A 22,677-nucleotide genomic window follows, 5' to 3' on the forward strand; every position below is an offset into this window, starting at 1 on the left:
TACAGGTATCAACAATCTTTCTAAATAGTTAAGAGGTAAAACATTTAATAAATGTTATTAAATTTAATATTTAATAATTCTGTTTGTATTAATTAAAATATAGAATCACATTTAACCGTTCAGCTTGTCAATATTAACAGATTAGTAGAGTTTAAAGGGGACATACTATGAAAACTACACTTTTCCTGGGATTTGGGGTGTTGTTTTGGGTCTCTGGTGCTACCACACGTATACAAACTTTGAAACAAGTCTGTAGGCCTGCATGATTTTTTGAGTGAGATATGCATTTCTGAAAGTACCCCGCCTACAGTTAACAAACGAGCGAGTCAGTTTCGGCCCCTCCTACGTAGGAAGGGGGCACAGTTGAATATTACCTCCCACTTCCCCACTCCCCTCCAATCAGAGCATAGCTAAGATTTTGTGGACCAGAGGCCGAGCAGCTCCGGCGGGGGGAAGTCGGCGGCAGCTCAGCCCCGGGCCGGGAGTACAATCCCTTTTCCCTGCCGGCGGCACCGCCGGAGCTGCCAGCGGCAGTCCGGAGGAGGAGACATGGAGAAGAAAGGGATTGCACTCCCTGAGCTGAACTGCTGGACTGCCGCAGAGCTACCCCCGCCAGACTTTTCAGCTTCCGGAGGACACCCATCGGAGCAGCAGGAAAGCTTCAGCGGCAGTTCAGCTCCCGGAGTACACTGCCGGAGCTGCCGGACTCGGCCGCCGTCAAAGACGTTCGGCATCTCCGGCGCGAGGAGCTTCTCCTCCATGTTGCGGTTCATGGACTTCAGAGAGTCAAGGCCAAAGTTCCTTCCCCCAATTATTCTCAACCATGGCCGAGATATCACTACAAGTCTTTACTTGTTTTGAAAGTGCCAGAGATGTCAGACGCAGTCTTTAATGATAATAATAATAATAATAATTGATCCGCTTTTTATAGCGCTATTCTAAATACTCAGACGCTTTACAAATAAGAAAGGAATACCTACAGACAGTACAGACAATCAAACAAAAGGGAAAAAAACACCACAACAATAGACAACACATTAAGAGAGCGGGAGTGAGTGGAAGATGGCGGAGGATGATTTGTCAAATGTTGTAGGTGGTCCTGAAGAGATAGGTTTTAAGTTGACTTTTGAAGGAACAGAGTGTACCAGAGTTTCGGATTGCCAGAGGGAGGGAGTTCCAGAGGGTAGGGGCGGCGATGGTGAAGGCTCTGTCCCCCAGGGTGCGATACTTGGTCTTGGTGATGGAGGTGAGAAGGTTGGCATCAGCGGAGCGTAGGCGGCGAGTGGGAAGGTGGCGATGGAGGACATGAGTTATGTACGAGGGTGCAAAGTTGTTTAGCGCTTTGTAGGTGGTGAGAGAATCTTGAAATTTATGCGTTGTTTTATTGGAAGCCAATGAAGTTGACGGAGGATGGGAGTAATGTGTTCTCTGGAGGGGGAGTTGGTAAGCAGTTGGGCAGCAGAGTTTTGTACATATTGCAATTTTTGAAGAATAGTGTAGCGGAGGCCATACAGAATGCTATTGCAATGGTCGAGTCTGCAAGTGATGAAGGATTTCGGCAGCTGAGGATGAAAGGGTTGGTCGAAGGCATGCAATGTTGCGGAGGTGGAAGAAGGATGTTTTTCTGACGCTGTTTATGTGTGACTTGAGGGAGAGCGTGGGGTCCATGATGATGCCGAGGTTTCTGACCAGGGGGGAAGGAGTGACAGAGTGACCATCGATGCAAAGTGAGAAGTTCTGGGAGGTGGGGATAATGGTTTTTGGGCCGAAGATGATGATTTCAGTTTTATTGCTGTTGATTTTGAGGAAGTTGTGGTCCATCCAGGTTTTGATGTCCGTGAGACAGTTGGTGAGAGTGGATAGGATGGCAGGAGTAATGGCTGTGGTGGTGGTGATGTATAGTTGGGTATCGTCTGCGTAACAGTGAAATTGAAGACCATGGTGGCGGATGATGTGACCTAGTGGGAGCATGAAGAGGATGGGGCCAAGCACTGAGCCTTGGGGGACTGTGTGAGACAGGGATGGTGTGGGATTTGTGGTTGTTGATGGAGATGTATTGGAATTTTTCAGACAGGTAGGAGGTTAACCAGGAGAGGGCGGAGTCAGTGATGCCAATGGATTGCAGACGGGTGAGGAGGATGAGTGATTGATGGTGTCGAAGGCAGCACTGAGATCGAGGAGGAGGAGAATGGTGAGGGAGCCAGAGTCAGAGGAGAGTAGGAAGTCGTTGGTGAACTTAAGTAGGGCTGTTTCAGTACTGTGGTGGGTTCGGAAGCCGGATTGGAATGTTTCGTGTAGGTAATTGGAGAGGAGGTATTGCTTGAGTGGTGTTGCGACGGCTCTTTCCAGTAGTTTGGAGAGGAATGTGAGGTTGGAGATGGGTCTGAAGTTGTTGGGGTCGTCGGAGTCAAGGCCAGGTTTTTTAAGGAGGGGGGTGACGGCAGCAAGCTTAAGAGGTGGGGGAACAGTGCCAGAGTTTAGGGAAGAGTTGATGGTGTCTGTGATGAGTGGGGTGATTCATAATATCATCCGAGGCGCACATAGCTTTTGGCCGTGATATTAGATAGGCCTATAATATTATATAAATAATACCCATATTTAATATTATTATATTATATAGAGGATTTTCAGTCTACGTCACTCCCCTCTCTATACGCATGTTGTTTGCAGAAAGAGACGAGAGCGACAAGAGCCGCAATCAAGAGCAGTGGTCAATTACACTTTGTGCTGCCACACTTCTAACAGGAGTCCCCAGGTGTGGAAGAAAGTCATGTGAGAAAATGGCTGCCGTTTCTCAATTCCTAGCACGCGTACTACGGACTCGATGACTTGCAAGCACGTACTTGGCAAGTCCGTACTTCAAGCACAGACTTGCGAGCACGCGAGTACGTACCTGCAATTGGAACAGCAGCGGACTCGATGACGTCACCACCTCTGCTCGTCCGTTAACTGTGCTACGGCCTCATTTAGGCATATACTACTGAACAATATAAACAAATGATATAAAACAAAATCCCAGCCTCTTTCATTTTCAAATAGTATGTAAATATTCTGAATGAATAAAAATTTAAAAGATATGCGTGTCCTGTCATGTGTATAAGCTATACACACACGACTTTATATATCTATATATATTTATATATTATCTTATATTATTATTATTATATTATATAAATATATATATAAGTTAAGAGTAACTTAAGCTACAGCCCGAGTCGCGTCACCATAGCCGCGGGAACGTATTCTCAGCAGGGGGTGCTGGAAAAAAAAACTCAGCCTGCACTAGACTCGCAACTCGCTACATTGATAAAAAAGATATAGCAGCGCAGCTCAATTACACCAGTGCATGCGCGCACAGTCGAAAATCGATCGTTGTGTTCACACCATGGTTCACATCCAGCTGCTCACAGAACAAGTTTAGCGCACCACCGCTCCCCTCACACTTTTTCATATAACTTTTTTTCAGCACTAGGTCATATGAGCATTCAATAAATGCTGCGTCTCAAAATGCCTTGGACAGCAGCGACGATGACTCGTTTGCCACGGGCCGAAACAGTGCGGAGCGACCACAGCCAGAGCGAACACAGCGGGGCAGAGGAGTGTCAGGAATAGTCTTTGGTGTACACATCAGTACGGCCTATTTGCACTACTGTTTAGTGGCAATGCAGTGTTTTATTCTATGCCTTTTTATTTTCGTATATTATTTCAATGAATACAATTTATTTATTTATAAAAACAAGATCTGGTCTTCAAATCTTTTTTCCAAATATAGGTCGTCTTTCAATGGGGTTTGTGACTGTATATTCGGACCAATACGGTACAGCGGGCGCTCACATGACGTTAAGCATTTCCTGGTGCATAATGTGACGCCACGTGCCCACTACCTCCTTCAGTCAACGGACGTGGGAAGGCGTGGCTGACTGATGGGGGAGTAGTCTTTGCAGAGGCATCCATCAGCCAATCAAATCGCTTCGCCGGGTTCTTCCCGCTACTTCCTGCTTGTTGCGATGCAAGATGACCCGCTTTCCCGCTTTCCAGTATCGTCAGAGCCCGAGTCGCGTCACAGTGCTTAAATTTGCATACGCGATCTGATTGGATGACGGATCCGTCGCTGCCGAAAAAGTTGAAATTTTTTAAACTTCTTGACTGCGCCGAAGGCTCCAACGGAACGGACAGATCCACAATGCATTGCAGGTCCGTCCCCATTAAAGTCAATGGGGATCACGCAACGGACGGAGGTAGTGGGCACGGGGCGTCAGATGCTTGCAACCGCTATAAATCCCAGGATGCATTTCGCACTCGCAGCAGTACGATGGCGGACAATATGGAGAAGACGCACAACTGTAGCTTAAGTTACTCTTAACTTATATATATATTTATATAATATATAATATAATAATAATAATATAAGATAATATATAAATATATATAGATATATAAAGTCGTGTGTGTATAGCTTATACACATGACAGGACACGCATATCTTTTCAATTTTTATTCATTCAGAATATTTACATACTATTTGAAAATGAAAGAGGCTGGGATTTTGTTTTACATCATTTGTTTATATTGTTCAGTAGTATATGCCTAAATGAGGCCGTAGCACAGTTAACGGACGAGCAGAGGTGGTGACGTCATCGAGTCCGCTCGCAAGTCTGTGCTTGAAGTACGGACTTGCCAAGTCCGTACTTGCAAGTCATCGAGTCCGTAGCACGCGTGCTAGGAATTGAGAAACGGCCAAACTGCTCAGTGGCGCAGGGTAACATACAGGAGCGATTTGCTTCCGCGTTATGGGGCCAAGACACGTGACCTAGTCCGTGACGTACCGGATGCAGAGATCTTCTTCTTCTTCTAGTTTAGTGGAGGATCATAGTTTTTCCCCATATACCGCCACCTACTGGACTACTACACAGGAGTTTGTGACAAGGACGTTGGCAAATGATACTTTAAATCATAAAAATAAATTCAAAGAAAAAACCAAACTAACGAAACAAAATAAACAAAATAAAACAAACTAACAAAAGAAATGAATAAATAAAAATAAAAAATCAAATATATATATACTTAAGGTTAAATTCTTCTAATTAGGTTAGTATCTTTTAGCTAATTTATCAGCAATTTCATTGCCATATATTCCATGGTGGGCTGGAATCCAACAGAACTGAATAACTAAACCAAGGCATATAATATTTAAAAGAAGATGCTTTACCTCTATCACCAAATCTTCACGTATTGAATTATCTGTTATAAAACTTAGTATCTACAACCCATCTAAGAGCGGTTATTATTGTGGCCATCTCGATTGAGTATACTGATAAAGTCACCCACTCTATATCCATATCCTTTTTCAAATTCTGGAATATATATGCCAATACCACATTGTCACCAACTTAGTATCTACAACCCATCTAAGAGCGGTTATTATTGTGGCCATCTCGATTGAGTATACTGATAAAGTCACCCACTCTATATCCATATCCTTTTTCAAATTCTGGAATATATATGCCAATACCACATTGACACCATTCTATGATAGCTGATAACCAAGGTACACACTGTAATACTATAATCAAGAGGACATACAGGCAGTTCAAATAAAAAGAGATAGAACTTTATTGATCTGGAAACTTCATAAATATGTAAGATTGCTCCATATAATACCATAGTAACATAGTAAACGTATGTAGGCCTAAAAAATTCAGTTCAATGTTATTGCTTAAAGGTCCCATGACATGCTATTTTATGTATTCTTTAATATAGGTGTTAGTGGGCAACTAACACAGTATTCAAAGACGTTCCCTAAATTCAGCCGTGGTGCAGAGTTACAGCCACTCCGAGCCAGTCGCACATTGAGCTTCCCCCAAATGCGCTGTTTCGGTGGGCGTGTCAAGGAGGAGGGTGGGGGTGTGGCCCTGAGCAGCTTGCAGCCACCATGCGCTCTGTTTACAGTGGATGTATCGCAATGGCGAGCCGCACACAGCCTTTAGCCGTGTTCTGTAAATATTCTAGAACACACGGGAGTCCTGGAGCTCTATATCTAAATATTATCATATAGCCTACACAGATATCTATATCATATAATATATATTATCACGGCCAAAAGCTGTGTGAGCCGATATTATGAATCTCAAACGACCGCGTTGGGTTCTCCGACGTTCCTGGTTCTTCAACGTCCACATCAATGTGAATACACACACTGTAACGCAAGTGTTTCTTGTCGGTTCTTTGACGTGTCTTGTATTTCCACAACGAGACTGTCGTGGGGGTTATCTGAGCCATGGTTGAGAAGGAATTGGGGGAAAGGAACTTTGAACTGTACATGAACTGCGACATGCCGCCGGTTGCCGCGAGGCACCATCGCCCGGCAGCGGGCAGCCGGCAGCAGGCAGCGCGCGGTTCAGTCGACTTCAGGTTGATGTGAAAGTGGAAGAACCAGAGACGTCGCAGAACCCGACAAAGTCGTTTGTGATTCATAATATCGTCTGGAGGCGCACACAATATGTTATATGATATAGATATCTATGTATATGATATTATTTAGATATAGAGCTCCAGGACTGTAACGCAAGTGTTGTACACTTCCTTGTTATTTGGATAACCGTTCTGCTGTTGGTGTGATGGCGCATAACACGTCGGACTCTCGTATCTGGTATTTCTACAACGAGACTCGTATTGGGGGTTATCTCAGCCAAGGTTGAGAATGAATTGGGGGGAAGGAACTTTGGCTTTGACTCCCTCAAGAACATGAACCACGACAGCTCTATATCTCAATAATATCATATAATACATAGATATCTATATCATATAACATATTGTGTGCGCCTCCAGACGATATTATGAATCACAAACGACTTTGTCGGGTTCTGCGACGTCTCTGGTTCTTCCACTTTCACATCAACCTGAAGTCGACTGAACCGCGCGCTGCCTGCGGCCGGCTGCCCGCTGCCGGGCGATGGTGCCTCGCGGCAACCGGCGGCATGTCGCAGTTCATGTACTTCAGCGAGTCAAACCAAAGTTCCTTTCCCCCAATTCCTTCTCAACCATGGCTTAGATAACCCCCACGACAGTCTCGTTGTGGAAATACAAGACACGTCAAAGAACCGACAAGAAACACTTGCGTTACAGTGTGTGTATTCACACACACACATGTGGCGCTCGCACGGTCGAGTCTCATTGGCGGGCCAACGTCTCTGGGCAGGCCAGGCAGAGTAAGGGGAGGAGCTGAGATTCCTCATGACGTCATGAGCACAGATTTCCAAATCAGCGCGCTTGAGCCTCCGTTTTTTCAAAGGCGAGCAGAACAGCTAGTGCTCGTTTTACACCAAACGCAAGTTTTAGCCACTGGGGGACCATAGGCAGGCTAGGGGAACTCATATTTATGTTAGAAAACCTCATAAATTGAGATTTTCATGTCATGGGACCTTTAAGAAACAGATTCCTTCCAACTAACTATTTACGAAAAATGCAATCAATAATTTATATAAAAGTAAATGTTTACATATCGACCAGCAACGAAGTTGGAGTAGCCTACCCAAATAATGAATTGTAATACACCATCATTGTCAACTGTCATACATAGCTAACCATAACCCTGTCATACATAGCTAAACAAGCAAATGAAAATGAAATACCTACCAACGCAACTGAAATGTTAATATTAGACAATTAACAATATTATGAAAATTACGTAGGTCTCCCATAATCGTTCAGGTAATCAATACGTCCGTGCCTGTTACAGCTATTTCAATTATATGTGTGTTATATATCCGTGTTCAACGCCATTCATGTTAAGTAAAAGGACAAATCTCAGACTTTGGAAGTTAATGGAGTTAATGGAAGTTAATTTGGAATTTAATTTAATTCGGAAGTTAATGGAGCCGTGCACTTCAAAATAGGTCCATAGCAAGGAGCCGTTTGTTTCAGTACGACTCCTTTCAGCTGCCCACCCAACATAAACTGCTAATAAAACGCTTGAGGAGGCGTTTTGAAAAGAAAAAACTTAAATTTTTTTAGAACAGGGTAGAAATATAATTATGAGCCTTTGATTGATATCCAGACATTTTTTGCGGAGACACAATCCTGTTCCCCACTTGTATTGGAGTGGACGGTGATATCTACTTCTGGGCCACATGAAATGACGGACCCCCGTCCACAGCCAGCTTAAACAGCTGCAATACCAGGCTTGGCCTCTGAGCACTGGTGGATTGCGGAAGTATGCGCCTATCCTGGGGGCCTGGGTGAAACGGCGAGATCGAGCACGCATCAAGAACACTTCCGGGTTTTACGACAGTACCAGAGAATGTCTAATATGAGACGGGCTCTGACAGTACTCGCTTGATGCGTGCTTCGAATTGGAACAGTGCTCGGGCAACGACTGATGAGTCCACGAGCACACGAGCACGCACAAGTACGCGAATTGAGAAACGGCCACAGTTTGGCAGGCTCTGTGGGTGTGCTCCAAAAGCCAACTAAAAATATCAAAATACATTGGCTTTCGCCATCTGCATGTACCTTTACTGTTTTTGCATGTTCTCTACTCTTGTGCCTAACACTTACACGAAAAATGGATACAAATGGAGACCAATTCCTCTACCCAGCCAAGATGAGTCAACACCTTCTCTTCACAAGATTACTGGACAATGGAATTGCAAGGCCACCCTCAGGTAAACATGAACAGCTGAACAAACCTAAACCTTTCTTGGGGATTGTACATCTTCTGATAATACTGCTCCTGGCTGATGATGTTGAAATAAATCCTGGACCTTCAATGAACTTAAACTACCTGGATGCTAAACCACCACAGCTATCAGGGCTACATCCACAGCTGGCAGGTCTACAAGCACTACTAGCCGGGCTACAATCACAGCTAACTGAGTTACAACCACTGCTAGCAGGGCTACAACCACAGCCAGCCAGGCTACAATGACATCTAATTGGGATAGGGCCATAGCTAATCGGGTTACAACCGCAGCTAACTGGGCTACAACCTCAGCCATTCAGGCTACAACCACAGCTAACTGGGCTACAACCTCAGCCATTCAGGCTACAACCACAGCTAACTGGGCTACAACCTCAGCCATTCAGGCTACAACCACAGCCAGCTGGGCTACAGCCACAGCTAACTGGGCTACAACTACAGCTAGCAGGGCTACATTCACAGCTGGCATGGCTACATCCACAGCTGGCATGGCTACAACCAAAGTTAGCAGGGCTACATCTACAGCTAGCAGGGCTACAACAACAGCCAGTCAGGCTGCAACCTCAGCTAGCCGGGCTACAGCAACAGCCAGCCGGGCTGCTACAACAACAACAGCCAGCCAGCAACAACAGCCAGCCTGGCTACAGCAACAGCCAGCCGGGATACAGCAACAGCCAGCCGGGCTGCAACCACAGCCTGCCGGGCTACAGCAACAGCCAGCCGGGCTACAGCAACAGCCAGCCGGGCTGCAACCACAGCCAGCCGGGCTGCAACCACAGCCAGCCGGTCTACAACCACAGCCAGCCGGGCTACAGCCATTAACAGAAGGTGGTGACGAGTCGCTGCCTGTCTCAAGGAGTACACTGATGCCACAGAACTATGGGAGTCGGGCCATGGATGACTGTCATCCAATCAGCACAGACAATTGTGGGGTTGTAACGGATGTCAACATAGGCGGCAAGAAACTGCTTAATCCAGCAATCACGAAAAACCGGAAAAGTAAAGTGTTTCAAACAGTTAATAATTCCAGATTAATCTGGGACCCTAAAGCAAAGCCAAAAGGCATATTATGTGGACATTTAAACATACGTAGCATTAAATCAAAAAGTGACCAAGTTCAACATCTCTCAATGACTCTAATCTTGACTTTCTTTGCCTGTCTGAAACCTGGCTTCATAAATATTCACCCTCAGCAGTTTTTTCTGCACCTGGTTATAATATATACAGAAGGGACAGATTGGGCTAAAAGGTAGGGGGGGTTTTGATCTATGCCAAAGATATTTTTAATTGTAAAGAAATCCATGTATCAAATGAAAATGGACTGGAATTGATTTGTCTCGATATACCTTTGTCGCCACAAATGTCATTTGTCCTCATTGTAATTTACAGACCCCCCTTATCAAATATTGACTTTTATGAAAAACTTGATAATTTAGTGAAACAATGTAATTTTCAGAAAGAGGTGATCATCATGGGTGACTTAAATATAAACTGGGAGGATAAACAAAATAGGAAAAATCTGAAAAGGGTTATGGTTGGGATGGATTTAACACAGCTAATTCATGGGCCCACAAGAATAACTAATTCCACCAGTACACAGATTGATTTAGTCTTTAGCAACAGACCTGAGAGAATTTTGAAATCATTCAATATGCTAAGAGGACTGTCTGATCACAATCTGATTTTAGTGGCAAGGAAGCTGAATAGTAAGCGATTTAAACCCTTGGCTGCATCAGAATCTCATACAATTCCGAGGAATGAGCAACATCATTTTAAAACCTCAATCCAGCAGGTAAACTGGAATGAGCTGCTATCGGGAAGTAACCTGGAACAAGATTGTTTAACATTTTCAAACAAAATACAGGAAATTATTAAGCAATTTACATGCATGATTAAAAATAGGGCCAAAAAGAACAGTCTCCCTTGGTTAAATGATAAAAAATTTAAACTGATGAAAGAGCGTGATCTTGCTCTAAAAAAATCCATCAAAACAAAACTTAAACATAAGTATCAATACACAACATTAAAGGGGACATATTATGAAAACAGCACTTTTCTTGGGATTTGGGGTGTTGTGGGTATATGGTGCTCCCACACGCATACAAACTTTGAAAAAAGTCTGTACTTGATTTTTTGAGTAAGATACGCTGCTATTTCTGGAAGCAGCCCGCCTCAAGCTACCAAACGAGCGAGTCAGTTTCAGCGCCCGTTCCTACGTAGGATGGGGCGCTCATTTGAATATGACCTCACCCCCTTCAATCAGAGTATAAATAGGACACGGCCTTGTGTTTCATGATTGGAATTCATCATGTCGAGGATTCACAAGAGGTGTTCTGTTGTTGGCTGTATGGACGTCCACAAATCTCTCCATCGTGTCCCAGAGGACGAAAGAGCGACGTGGATTGATTTTTGAAGGCGAAGTCCCGGCTACAGTTGGCAAAAACCTGTTGGTCTGCGCTAACCACTTCACGACTGACTGTTTCTCCAACTTCGGTCAGTACACGGAAGGATTAGCTGTGAAACTTTATCTGAACGTGGGGTCCCTTCCAACTTTGCGTGGAATACCTGCAGACGAAGGACATGCAAGTATACAAATAATTTGCTGTGTGTTTCTTTAGTAGATTAGCATGAACTTGTGCGTGTTTGTGGCGTGAGTTTTTCCATTGAAAACGATGAAAGGCTAGGGAAAGCACATGCTCCAAAGCTACCAAGGATACATTCAGTGAGACGATGAGTGAACTAGATTTTTATAGGTAAACGTTCGCATTGTGGGTAGTTAATGCAAAGGTGACATAGGGGAGTTGGAGTGACCATCGTGGAGAATGCAAGACAGTTAACGGAATCTACATAACAAAGAAGTCATTCGATAGACATGGCCTGAGTATCAGATTCCGTGGCTACAATGGCAATTCAAATACCAACGAAGCTCCCATCCAGAGAGAGGAAGGGAGGTATCTAAAGGTACAGCGAGAATGTATACAAGTGAATAGCAATTATATATACACGGTGAATATAATTTGTATGTTATAGTTAGGCAGTGGCTATTCGTACGGCGACCGAGCTTGTCACGTGACCGCTGCTCGGCGCTAACCCTAACCGGGCCAACCGTAATTATGGTAATTAATTATAGTAATAACCCTAACCCTTACCCTAACCCTAACCATAACCTGCCGTGAAAATAGACTAATGCAGTTATGCAATTGCTATTCTTACGGTCGCCGTACGAATAGCCACTGCGTTATAGTTATGCTTGATATTTAAACGACACGGAGCTATATATGCAAGATAAGGTTGACGTCTCTTTTTTTTCGATAGGCCTCAGAGCATCCTGCATCATCGAAGTTACCTGCTACAAGGGATATTGGCTGCAATACTGAGCTACCTCAGATATATACGTTTTGTTACAGCTGTCCAGGCTACTGTGTCCTTCAAGGACTTTGGCACATCCACTGATCCCTTCACAGGCCCACTGCCTGTAGCATGCTCGACACCTGTAAAGCCGCCACCATCTAAGAGACCTCGGCTGCAGCAGCAGGAGGAGGAGGAGGAGGAAGATTGTCTCGAGGGCAGCGCAATACTGGCTTCTGAAGGGCTGGACGCAACCTTTCACCCTGAAGACTCGGTCACAACTTTGCCTGAGTCAACATTCATGTCGTGAGTAACTGAAATATCCATGTCTTAATGTATATAATCAGTTTTCAATTTTCTTGTGGAAATGGATGGTGTGTACTTCAGGAGTTCTGCTTTATAATGCTTTTTTAAAGTATTTGGTTATTGTTCAAACTGTTTGAAAGAGTTATTGATTAACTAATTCCCCCCCCCCAGAGATGCTGAATCCACATCCAAACACGATATAAGGAAGTACATAGTGTACGAGACCTGTCTCATGGAGCTGTTCGAGGTGTGTCCTATGTGCAAGCGTGTTTGCAGTGTGAAAAACAAAGTGCTTGGGACATTCATATCAGTGAAACAGCTGTGTGAGTATTGCGAGTATTCCCGAATTTGGCAAAGCCAGCCTCTTCTGGATAGCACACCAGCTGGGAACTTGCAGCAGTGTACATCAGTGGAGCCTCTTTCTTCAAACTTCAAAGGGTAAATGAGTGAATAAGTAAATAATAATTTGCCCCATTGTTGAACATGGCATATGTTTTACATTATCAAGTCCTATTTTTCAGGTGTTCAAGGCGATGCATCTGCAGATTTTTCTGTATGATACCTTTCGTCGGCATGCCCGAATCTTTAGAGCCAGCTATTGTCCATAAATGAAACCATTCCCAGGATGTGATGCTGCAGCAGCTCAGCGAAGAAAGAAAAGTAATACTTGGTGGCGACACGAGGGCTGATTCTCCAGGTATATATTTTGAAATGCTAAGAGTAGGATATGTCTGATTGTAAATGACTACGAATACATAAACGCATACCCGACAAATATAATATTGTGACTGTTTTCACAGGGCACTGTGCAAAATTTGGGAGCTACACCATGATGGACCTCAACACCAAAACTATTGTCGATCTCCAGTTGGTTCAGGTAGGCGTGACGAATAAAGTGTAGTGTTCCGTTTCTTACTTAATTTTTGGCAATGTCACAAATTTTAAATATGGACCCGTACTTCTGATTTTTGACAGAGCAACGAGGTTGGAGGAAGCTCCCATATGGAGAAGGAAGGCCTGAAGAGGAGCCTGGCATTGTTGGATGCACGTGGTGTAACCATCTATAGCATCGTCACTGACCGTCATCCACAAATCCAGAAATTTCTGAGGGACAACATCACTCAATTTTATGACGTCTGGCACATGGAGAAAGGTACACTCACCCAACGAAACATTAGAAACCTACTTATAGCAGGGACCCCCTTTTGCCTTCAGAACAAGATACAAGAAGTATTCTGTACATATTTCGGTGCATAATGATAGGATAGTATCTTGTAGTTGGGGAAAATGTGTGGAATTCATATTGGGTTCACTTCAGATTCTTAAAATATTTATTCTGATTTGTAGGAATTACAAAGCAACTACATAAAATTAGCAAAACCAAGGACTGCCAGAAAGTAAAGACGTGGATGCGAGCCATCAGAAACCACATCTATTGGACGGCGGCATCGTCAATAACCGGGCCGGAGAGAGTGGCAAAATGGACCTCCCTCCTGAACCATGTTCAGGATATTCATACTCATGATGATCCCCTCTTCCCAAAATGTCTACATCCAATTCGCAGCACAACGGACAAGAGTAGATGGCTCTCAGGAGGTTTGTCTCATTCTCTTTTCAAAACTGGTTTGACTATATTGATTAGCTGCGAGTCTAGTCATTACCAATAAGTAGGATATAATGTATGATATTTTTGTCTTTCAGCAACTCCTGCATTCTACAAGCTGGAGAAGGCGCTGACCAAGAAGGCAGTCCTGAGGGATATAGCAAAGCTCAGTCCCCACCACCAGACGTCCTCTTTAGAGGCATTCCACGCCGTGATCCTGCGGTTCGCTCCGAATAGGAATGCTGTGCAGGTAAATTAAACTGCGATTACTTGTTGTGAACATTTGCCCATTTCTTGCAGTTATTTTCATGTTTGATTTTTCTTTTTAATGTCAAAAAAGACATGGCTGCACTGCATTACAATGACAATTCTGATAGAGGACAAGCCACTACGTCATCAGGGGATCTTGTGTTCAGACTGACCTTTCCTAAGGCAGAGCCAAACCAGTGAAGACTGAGGCGACATTCCGTAAGTGTCAACTTTTTTTTTTACTCAGAAAATGAACATTTATATTGAACATGAGACAAAGTACTGCAACTCGGGTACTTCCAACACAATAAATGAACAAATAAATACACATAAATACCTCAAAATATACCAAATATTCAAAGTGCAAAATGTCAATGCATGAACAGTTAATCAATGAATAATCTAGTAACTAGTGATTCCCTTTTGTGTTTATTGCACAGAGTATGTGAATGACATTTGATGGACATGATCATGGAGAAGGTCTTTGTCGACCCAGCATCCTACAGAGCTGAGATTCTGAAGATAAACATCCCGCCGGAACTGTCTTCAGAATATGAGCATCCAGACAAGGAGGAGGTCATCGCCAGCTACGTCTCCAGATTTAATCAAGGGAGGGTGGTTTGAAGCCTCCGTATCTTCCATGGGCGTCCGGAAATTCCCGGTGTATGCGAAGAACCACGCATGATGGGATAACAACCCGTATCTTCCGCCCAAGGAAGCCCCAGCACCAGCTCACAAAATTTCTGTAGGCTAAATACCTGTAACGACTGAGAAAATGTAACATTGTTAGTCAACAGGTTCTACAATGTCAACATCTGTGTTCACATTTTCTCATTGAATTCAGTGAATTCTTCACTTATACTGTATTTAGATGCACAAAAATTCATGACTGCGTTCAATAAATGTTTATTGTATCTGTACAATGTTTTATGTGAATTAATGCGTAATATGCAGTATCTGCTTATGAAAAAATTGGCTATGTTAAAATATGATGTGAAATTGTGGCTTTGGCTGACTTTATTTAGTTTATTGTGTATGAACAGTCAAGTAGGTTATTATATGTAAAACTCACTGCTCTATCCCCCGTAGCCGCAAAGGACCGTAGTCAGCTCTGTAGATGTTGCATGCGTTCTGCAGCGAGAACACATTCAGACAAACCGGTTCTAAACCTGGATGGTCTATCATGCAGGGAGGCCTTTCATCCAGCTGTTCCAGCCGTCTTATAACCTATTATGGATAACATGAGGTGAGTATCTGCAGTGGCATGTTATCAGAAATCATGCAATGCAAACAAGTGTAGGTAAGGGTTAGGTAGCTGCTAATGTTACCTGAGGCACCTCCTGACAGCATAAGTTCTCCGGCTCTGACTGCATTGTGGCACAATTTCCACATCAGAATCAGAATTATTTTTAATGGCCAAGTATATTCACACATACAGGAAATTGACTTGGTGTGGTTGGTGCATAAGACATGAGACATAACATAACAACAAAAAAGCATAAACAAGAACAAAGGACAAATGTTTTTTAAGATAATAATAAATAATTGGGCATAGAAGGGCAAGTTAGTTTGAGTACGTAAACCCAGAGTCATTGTGATGCAGGGGGCTTGTTTGTGAGCCCAACTGCCGTGGGGAAAAAACTGTTCAAGTGGCGAGAGGTTTTGGTCTTAATAGCCCGGAACCTTCTGCCGGATGGGAGACACAGAAATAGGTGGTGACCGGGATGAGAAGGATCAGCGATGATCTTCCCTGCTCTCTTGCTGGTCCTTAAGTGAAACAGGTCTAGAAGAGACGGCAGGTCGCAGCCGATTACCTTCTCGGCTGACCGAATGATCCGCTGCAGTCGGCTTTTATCCTTTGCAGTAAAGGCAGCGAACCAGATGGTTATTGGAGAGGTGAGGATGGATTCAATGATGGCTGTGTAGAATTCCACCATCACTTTCTTCGGCATGTTGAATCTCTTTAGCTGTCGAAGGAAGAACATCCTCTGCTGGGCCTTCTTGATTTTGGAGGTGATGTTCTCCGCCCACCTTAGGTCTTGTGCCATGACTGTTCCCAGGAATCTGAAAGACTCCACCATGTTAACTGGGGAGTCACACATGATGAGGGGGATGGTTGGGGCTGGGCTCCTCCTGAAATCTGCTACCATCTCTAACAGTTTTTAAAGCGTTCAGCTCCAGGTGGTTCTGGCTGCACCAGAAAGCCAGGCTGTCGACTTCATTTCTGTAGGCGGCCTCATCCCCATTTGAGATTAATCCAATGAGGGTGGTGTCATCCGCAAATTTTATGAGTTTGACAGAGGGGTGGCTGGAGATGCAGTTGTTGGTGTAGAGGGAGAAAAGTAAAGGAGAGAGCACACAGCCTTGGGGGGCTCCAGTGCTGATGGTCCGAGGCTCTGAGACAAGCTTGCCCAGCCTCACTCGCTGCTTCCTGTCTGACAGGAAGTCAGTGATCCACCTGCAGGTGGGCTCAGGCACGTTCAGCTGTGTTAGCTTGTCTTGGAGGAGAGCTGGGGCGATGGTGTTAAATGCCGAGCTGAAATCAACAAACAGGATCCTGGCATAGGTGCCCGGGGAATCAAGGTGTTGGAGGATGTAGTGGAGTCCCATGTTGATTGCGTCATCAACAGACCTGTTGGCTCTGTAGGCAAACTGCAGTGGGTCAATGAGATGGTTGGTGATGGCCTTGAGGTGGGTCAGCACGAGGCGCTCGAAGGTCTTCATTACCACAGAGGTCAGGGCGACTGGTCTGTAGTCATTAAGGCCTGTGATCCTTTTCGGAACGGGGATGATGGTGGATGTTTTAAAGCAGGCAGGTACCACACATTCAGCCAGTGAGGTGTTAAAGATGTTTGTGAACACTGGAGACAGCTGGTCAGCACAGTACCTTATTGTGGAGGGAGAGACAGCATCTGGTCCAGCTGCTTTGCGGGGGTTCTGTCTTTTTAACAGCTTGTTGACATCCCTCTCCTGAATGGAGAGAGGTGTGATGGGGGGGAGAGGGCTGTCTGGGACCATTTTGTTGGAGAGGGTGGTGTCTATGTCCAGGCTGGGAAGAGTAGGTGTGATAGCTGTGGTGGGGACAGGGTTAGGACTAGTCCATTGTCTGTCAAATCTGCAGTAGAAGTCGTTCAGGTCATTTGCCAGTCTAAGATCTTCCATAGAGTGGGGGGATTTGGTTTTGCAGCCTGTGATCACCTGAAGGCCTTTCCAGACTGACGAGGAGTCATTGGCTGCAAATTGATGTTCCAGCTTCTTAGAGTACTGTCGTTTTGCCTCCTTTATCTCCTTGCCAAAAGAGTATTTCGCCAGTCTGAACCTATCCTTGTCCCCACTCTTGAAAGCTCCAAACGAAGCGGTTTGAGTCTTGCAGTGAACCAGGGCTTGTCGTTGTTGTAGCTCACCCTGGTGCGTGTTGGAATACATACGTCCTTGCAGAAGCTGATGTATGACATCACAGCATCTGTATATTCATCCAGACTGCTGGAAGAAGTTCTAAAAAGGTCCCAGTCTGTGTCATCCAGGCAGTCCCGCAGCTCATCCACAGCTTTTCTGTTGTTCCAGTTTTTTGTAGTCCGCACAGCAGGTTTCGAAATTTTAAGTTTTTGTTTATAAGCTGGAATCAGATGAATAAGAGCATGGTCGGATAGCCCCAGAGCAGCGTGTGATACTGCATGATAAGCCCTGCTGATGGTGCTGTAGCAGTGGTCCAAAGTATTCTCCTCCCTGGTCGGGCATTTGACTAACTGTTTGTATTTCGGGAGTTCGTGAGTGAGGTTGCCCTTATTAAAATCTCCAATGACAATAACCGGAGAATATGTATTCTCTCTCCTACTCTCCACTCCTAATATCTGATCAGCGAGTTGACGTTGAGCCTCTCGCACGTCAGCTTGCGGTGGGATGTAAACTCCAGCAAGAATAAAAGAAGTGAATTCACGGGGGGAGTAAAACGGTTTGCAGGTGATAAAAAAAGATTCCAAGGTGTTGAGTCCCTGATGTTAAGGATCTCATCTCTCGTAAAAATTATCAGTGACATCGCCATAGCAACACAATAACAAAAATGGAAAAACCTAAAAAAGTCTGAGTTGATCCGTAATAAACAGAATTAAAACTAACACAGTTTGTGACAATAAGACAATAAAACAAAATAATCTGGTTTGATTCGCAATAAACTAAATTAAACACTATTGAAGACTAAAAACAAACACAGAAGTGTGCACCAACACACCGAAGCAGCCATACGAGGCGCCATCATGTGCACCTATACAAATCAATCATGCATGCATAATGCTAAATAAATAAACCTGGCATACCAGTATTTGCAACCAATAATAGCTCCCACGTCTGAGATTGGTGCGTGCTCCAGATGGACACATTTTCCTAGCCTGAGTTGAATGTCCAGTAGCGCTAGGCATTCTCAAGATTACAACACAAACACATCTGGTTGACATAATTTCACGTTTTGTGAAATAGAATATAGTTATAACTAGTGTAAATTCAATAGGCTTACTATATAATCGCCTAGCTTTTAAAGATGGCTACTAGATACTTATATTTAATTCATTTGCACTATTAACATGACATATTTACCAAAAGCACCTTACCATGCATACTGAAACACGGCTGGCCCCCGCAAGCGTCTGATACAAGCGTATGAACCCAACGCAGACTATTCATAATATTCAAATGAACACGGAAGAGGCAGTGAATGAAGTATCCTATTGATTAGACAGCGATTCAGACACTGTCAGAGTGTGAGGAGAGTTGACGGACAAGATGGCGGTTGACCTAGTTTCAAAGTTTATAGGCCTACCGTGTATACTCGGTAATACTGGTGTTGACGCAAGTGTATTACTCGGTTTGAAAATGTCCACATCGCGGCAACCCTAATGTCTTCTATATATCTAGTGCCAGCAGTTAGCGTCAAACTTATACGGGAAAATCAGACAATGGCGTTGAAAAGTTCCTTAAAAAATAGAACGTTTTTCTATGACTAACCATTCAGAAGCATCCTGCTGAATTCTCGGAGTCTGGGGTTCTGCAGGAGCCTCCTCTCCTTCAGGATCCGATTCAGGTTCGAACATATAGGGTTGAACCACTGAAGCTGCCATGTCCGCTACTTTCACATGCTGCGCTGCACTCTCTCCGTAACCATGGTATCAGAAGGGCGTGTCCAAATGCAATGAGCAGGGTGCCTCATTTGCATTGAAGCTACACCCCGCTGAAACAGCGCATTCTGAAAGGGACTGAACCAGGGGGAATAGCGCTAGGCGAGATTTTTTTTCCTAAAAGTTATTTCAAGCAAACGGCTTCAAAAACACGTTTTTGGAACCTCAAATGCTATGTTTACTTGCTGTGAAAATAGCATAATATGTCACCTTTAAGAAACAAGGTCATGAGGGAAATCCGAAAAGCCAAGGCAAAAAATTTTATGGCAGTTTTAAACGAGGCCAGAGAAAATGTTAAAATGATCTGGAGCCACCAAAAGAAACTGACAGGAGAAAGTCACAGCAATAGAAAAATGCCTAAAATTAATATAAATGGAACCATCTAAACTCAGCCAAATAAAATAGCAGAGGCCTTCAATCACTACTTTGTTGACTCTGTGGCTGAAATCTCCCAGAGTTTCCAAGTAGACCAGGGCAGAGTGGAGCCAGCCAACATAGTAGAACCTGCCTTTAGCCTAACTAACATCACTGAGTCACAGGTCATGAAAACCATCAGGTCCCTCAAACCTTCTAAGGCAAAAGATGTGTTTGGGATGGATTCAACTATGCTTAAAGACCTGGGCTCAGTTCTGGCTTATCCTATTACATTTATTATTAATCAGTCAATATCAATTGGACAGTTTCCAAATGCATGGAAATCAGGTATTGTCACTCCAATCTACAAATCCAAAATTGCTGAAAAATGGGTAGCTGAGCAGATTATTTTCCATCTTGACAACAGCTCAACCTCTCTCCACCCCATGCAGTTTGGCTTTAGGACCAAACATTCAACAGAGACAGCTACATCTCTCTTGATTTGGGTGGTGTTGTAGGTGCAGTATTTCTTGATCTTAGGAAGGCTTTTGATACGGTCAATCATAAAGTGCTCCTTACCAAGATATCTAAATTTAATTTCTGTAATGGTGCAATGAAATGGGTGGGATCATATTTAACATACAGGTCTCAGTCAGTTTCCATAAATAATCAAAGATCAAAGTCACTGCAGTTGCCCACTGGTGTGCCGCAGGGATCCATTCTTGGTCCACTCTTGTTCATTATTTATATTAACGACCTTGCATCTGTGTGTCCTGAGGTTGAAACTATGATGTATGCAGATGATACGTTTTTTTTTGTACATGGCAGATCCAAGGTAGATGTTGTAGATAAGCTTACTAGATCCATGGCTCGGGTTACAACATGGCTGAGAGACTGTTGCCTGCAATTAAATGTCTCAAAAGCAGTCAGCATGTTCTTTGTAAAACTAATAAACCCACTAGTGACCATCACATAATTGTAGAGGGGGAAAAATTACAGGTTGTGAGTGAATTTAAATATCTTGGTGTTAATTGATTCAAACCTTTCCTTTAAGACACATGTCAAAAAAACCTGCAATACTACTAAATTCAATATTGCAAATTTTGTTCCATTAGAAATTACTTGTCTACAGAGGCTGCCAAAATTTTTAGTCATCTGAATTATTGTCTGACAATCTGGTCGCAGGCCAATTTGAGCACATTAAAGTCACTTGAATCACAATACAAACAAGCAATAAAAATTCTAGATAAAAAACCCAAACTCTTCCACCACTGTTCAATTCTAAAAAAAAGTACCAGCTTTTAAGCTGGGAAGCCCTCCAAAAATATTTCAATGTGTGCTTGGTTTTTAAGGTCACTCACGATCTAGCTCCACCACCACTTGCTGAGTACATCAATAGAAGAACAGGTACTGATCGTGTCACAAGGGGATCGTCAAGGGGTGATTGTGTTATTCCGTTACGAAAAAGCACTTTTTGTCAGTCAGCCTGGTCCGTCAAAAGTGCAAAGGAATGGAATTCAATCCCACAACATATCAGGGAACTAAACACATACAAATCGTTTAGTAAGCAGTTAAGAAAATGGATGATCAATACATATACAGTACATGTCAGCACTAAAATCATTTGTTGTTGCATGTGGTCAACACACTATGTATTTATTTTATTTTTTCGCTAGTGCTTTGTATTTTGTGTTCTGTTTTACCTTAGTTAGTCAGTTCTTCAGTTGGTTCTGTGATGCCCTGTTTTGTGCTGTGGGGTTACGTCCTGTTTATGTTGTTGTTTTTATGTTGTTTAATTGTATTTTCATTGCCAGGGGACTACAGATGAAAAATAGCCTTTTTGCTAATTCTGGCATTTTAAACCATGTATTATCATGTGTTTTATTAATTTGCACTGTCCCCTTCTTAAATAAACTGAATTGAATTGAAGTCTTGTTGTTCGGTTGGTTGCACAAACCCTTTTAATAAGATTGATTATCCCATTTATTCTACCTCTTGCTTGCCAACATAATAAAACAATTGAAATACTTTAATAATTATGCTTTTTCTTATTCGTATTGCATGCTTATTAAATGTATATTCTGAGTTAATCTCCCTCCAAAAGTAGTCCCCTTTAATTACGATCTTTCAAACATGTCTTTGATACCTCAAAGGGCATTATCCCGATATACCATGGTCACTTGCCAAAGAAAAGAAATTAAGATCATTCATTTATATTTTCATACGTTTTACAATCCAAATATAAAGTTTTTCACATAAATAGGACAGACCGTAGCTACGACTTGGCAATAGGAGGCATTCGTCCGCTGAGCTATGGGACAGAGCTAACATTATGGATTGTACATATTTATAATTCAAAATTCGTCCCAGCGTTTATACCACAGATAGCCTACTCTAGGGTCTATAGCATATAACCGCGTTTTCGGATTAGTTTAACTAAACCAGTTGCATATGACACAGCAATGGAGCTTAAGACGTCACATGGCTTCTTGCGTCACCGACGAGTTTAAAACCGTGTTAAACTCTAAAAAGTGGCTAAACTAGCGACAGAGCAATTGCCCCCAGGAGTCCGCAAACGGCAACAATCCCTTCTCCTCCATGCTGTGGTTCAGTCTGACGGCTCATTGTTCAATGGGCAGCAGCTCATTTGCATTTAAGCTACAGACACCAGAAACAGCGCATTCTGAAGGAACTGAAACAGAGGGGAATAGCGGTAGGCAAGATTTTTTTTTCCTAAAAGCTATTTCCAGCAAACAGCTTCAAAAACATTTTTTCTGGAACTCAAATGTTTACTTGTGAAAACGCCATAATATGTCTCCTTTGACAAATTGCATTACAGATACCTGTGTGTGGGGGTGTTGTTACGCATTACTCATAACATTCCAACTAACAAGCAAACCAAAACAACAAGGTCACCAAAAGTGTTTACTTAAAACAATTTCTGAATCACT

At 43.3% G+C, this 22,677-nt stretch overlaps 1 protein-coding gene across 1 annotated transcript; it reads left to right on the forward strand.

The window, feature by feature from the left end:
• Positions 1 to 12,109: 12,109 nt before the first annotated feature.
• LOC132459064 (uncharacterized) lies at positions 12,110 to 14,828 on the forward strand. The gene is made up of 7 exons (XM_060053447.1): positions 12,110 to 12,352; positions 12,524 to 13,049; positions 13,153 to 13,229; positions 13,328 to 13,505; positions 13,700 to 13,948; positions 14,054 to 14,205; positions 14,685 to 14,828. The coding sequence occupies exons 2-7, from the start codon at positions 12,983 to 12,985 to the stop codon at positions 14,826 to 14,828; spliced, it is 867 nt and encodes a 288-aa protein (XP_059909430.1). The 5' UTR covers positions 12,110 to 12,352; positions 12,524 to 12,982.
• The last annotated feature ends 7,849 nt before the right edge of the window (positions 14,829 to 22,677 follow it).

This window comes from Gadus macrocephalus, chromosome 6 (genome assembly GCF_031168955.1).
Source record: "Gadus macrocephalus chromosome 6, ASM3116895v1".
Classification (NCBI taxonomy): Eukaryota; Metazoa; Chordata; class Actinopteri; order Gadiformes; family Gadidae; genus Gadus; species Gadus macrocephalus.

Excerpts from the sequence above, each read along its gene's own strand:
- LOC132459064 (XM_060053447.1), top strand. The coding sequence starts at position 12,983 with ATGCTGCAGCAGCTCAGCGAAGAAAGAAAAGTAATACTTGGTGGCGAC. Across the intron at positions 13,506-13,699 it reads CGTCTGGCACATGGAGAAAG|GAATTACAAAGCAACTACAT; the intron begins GTACACTCACCC and ends TCTGATTTGTAG. Across the intron at positions 14,206-14,684 it reads CGAATAGGAATGCTGTGCAG|GTCTTTGTCGACCCAGCATC; the intron begins GTAAATTAAACT and ends ATCATGGAGAAG.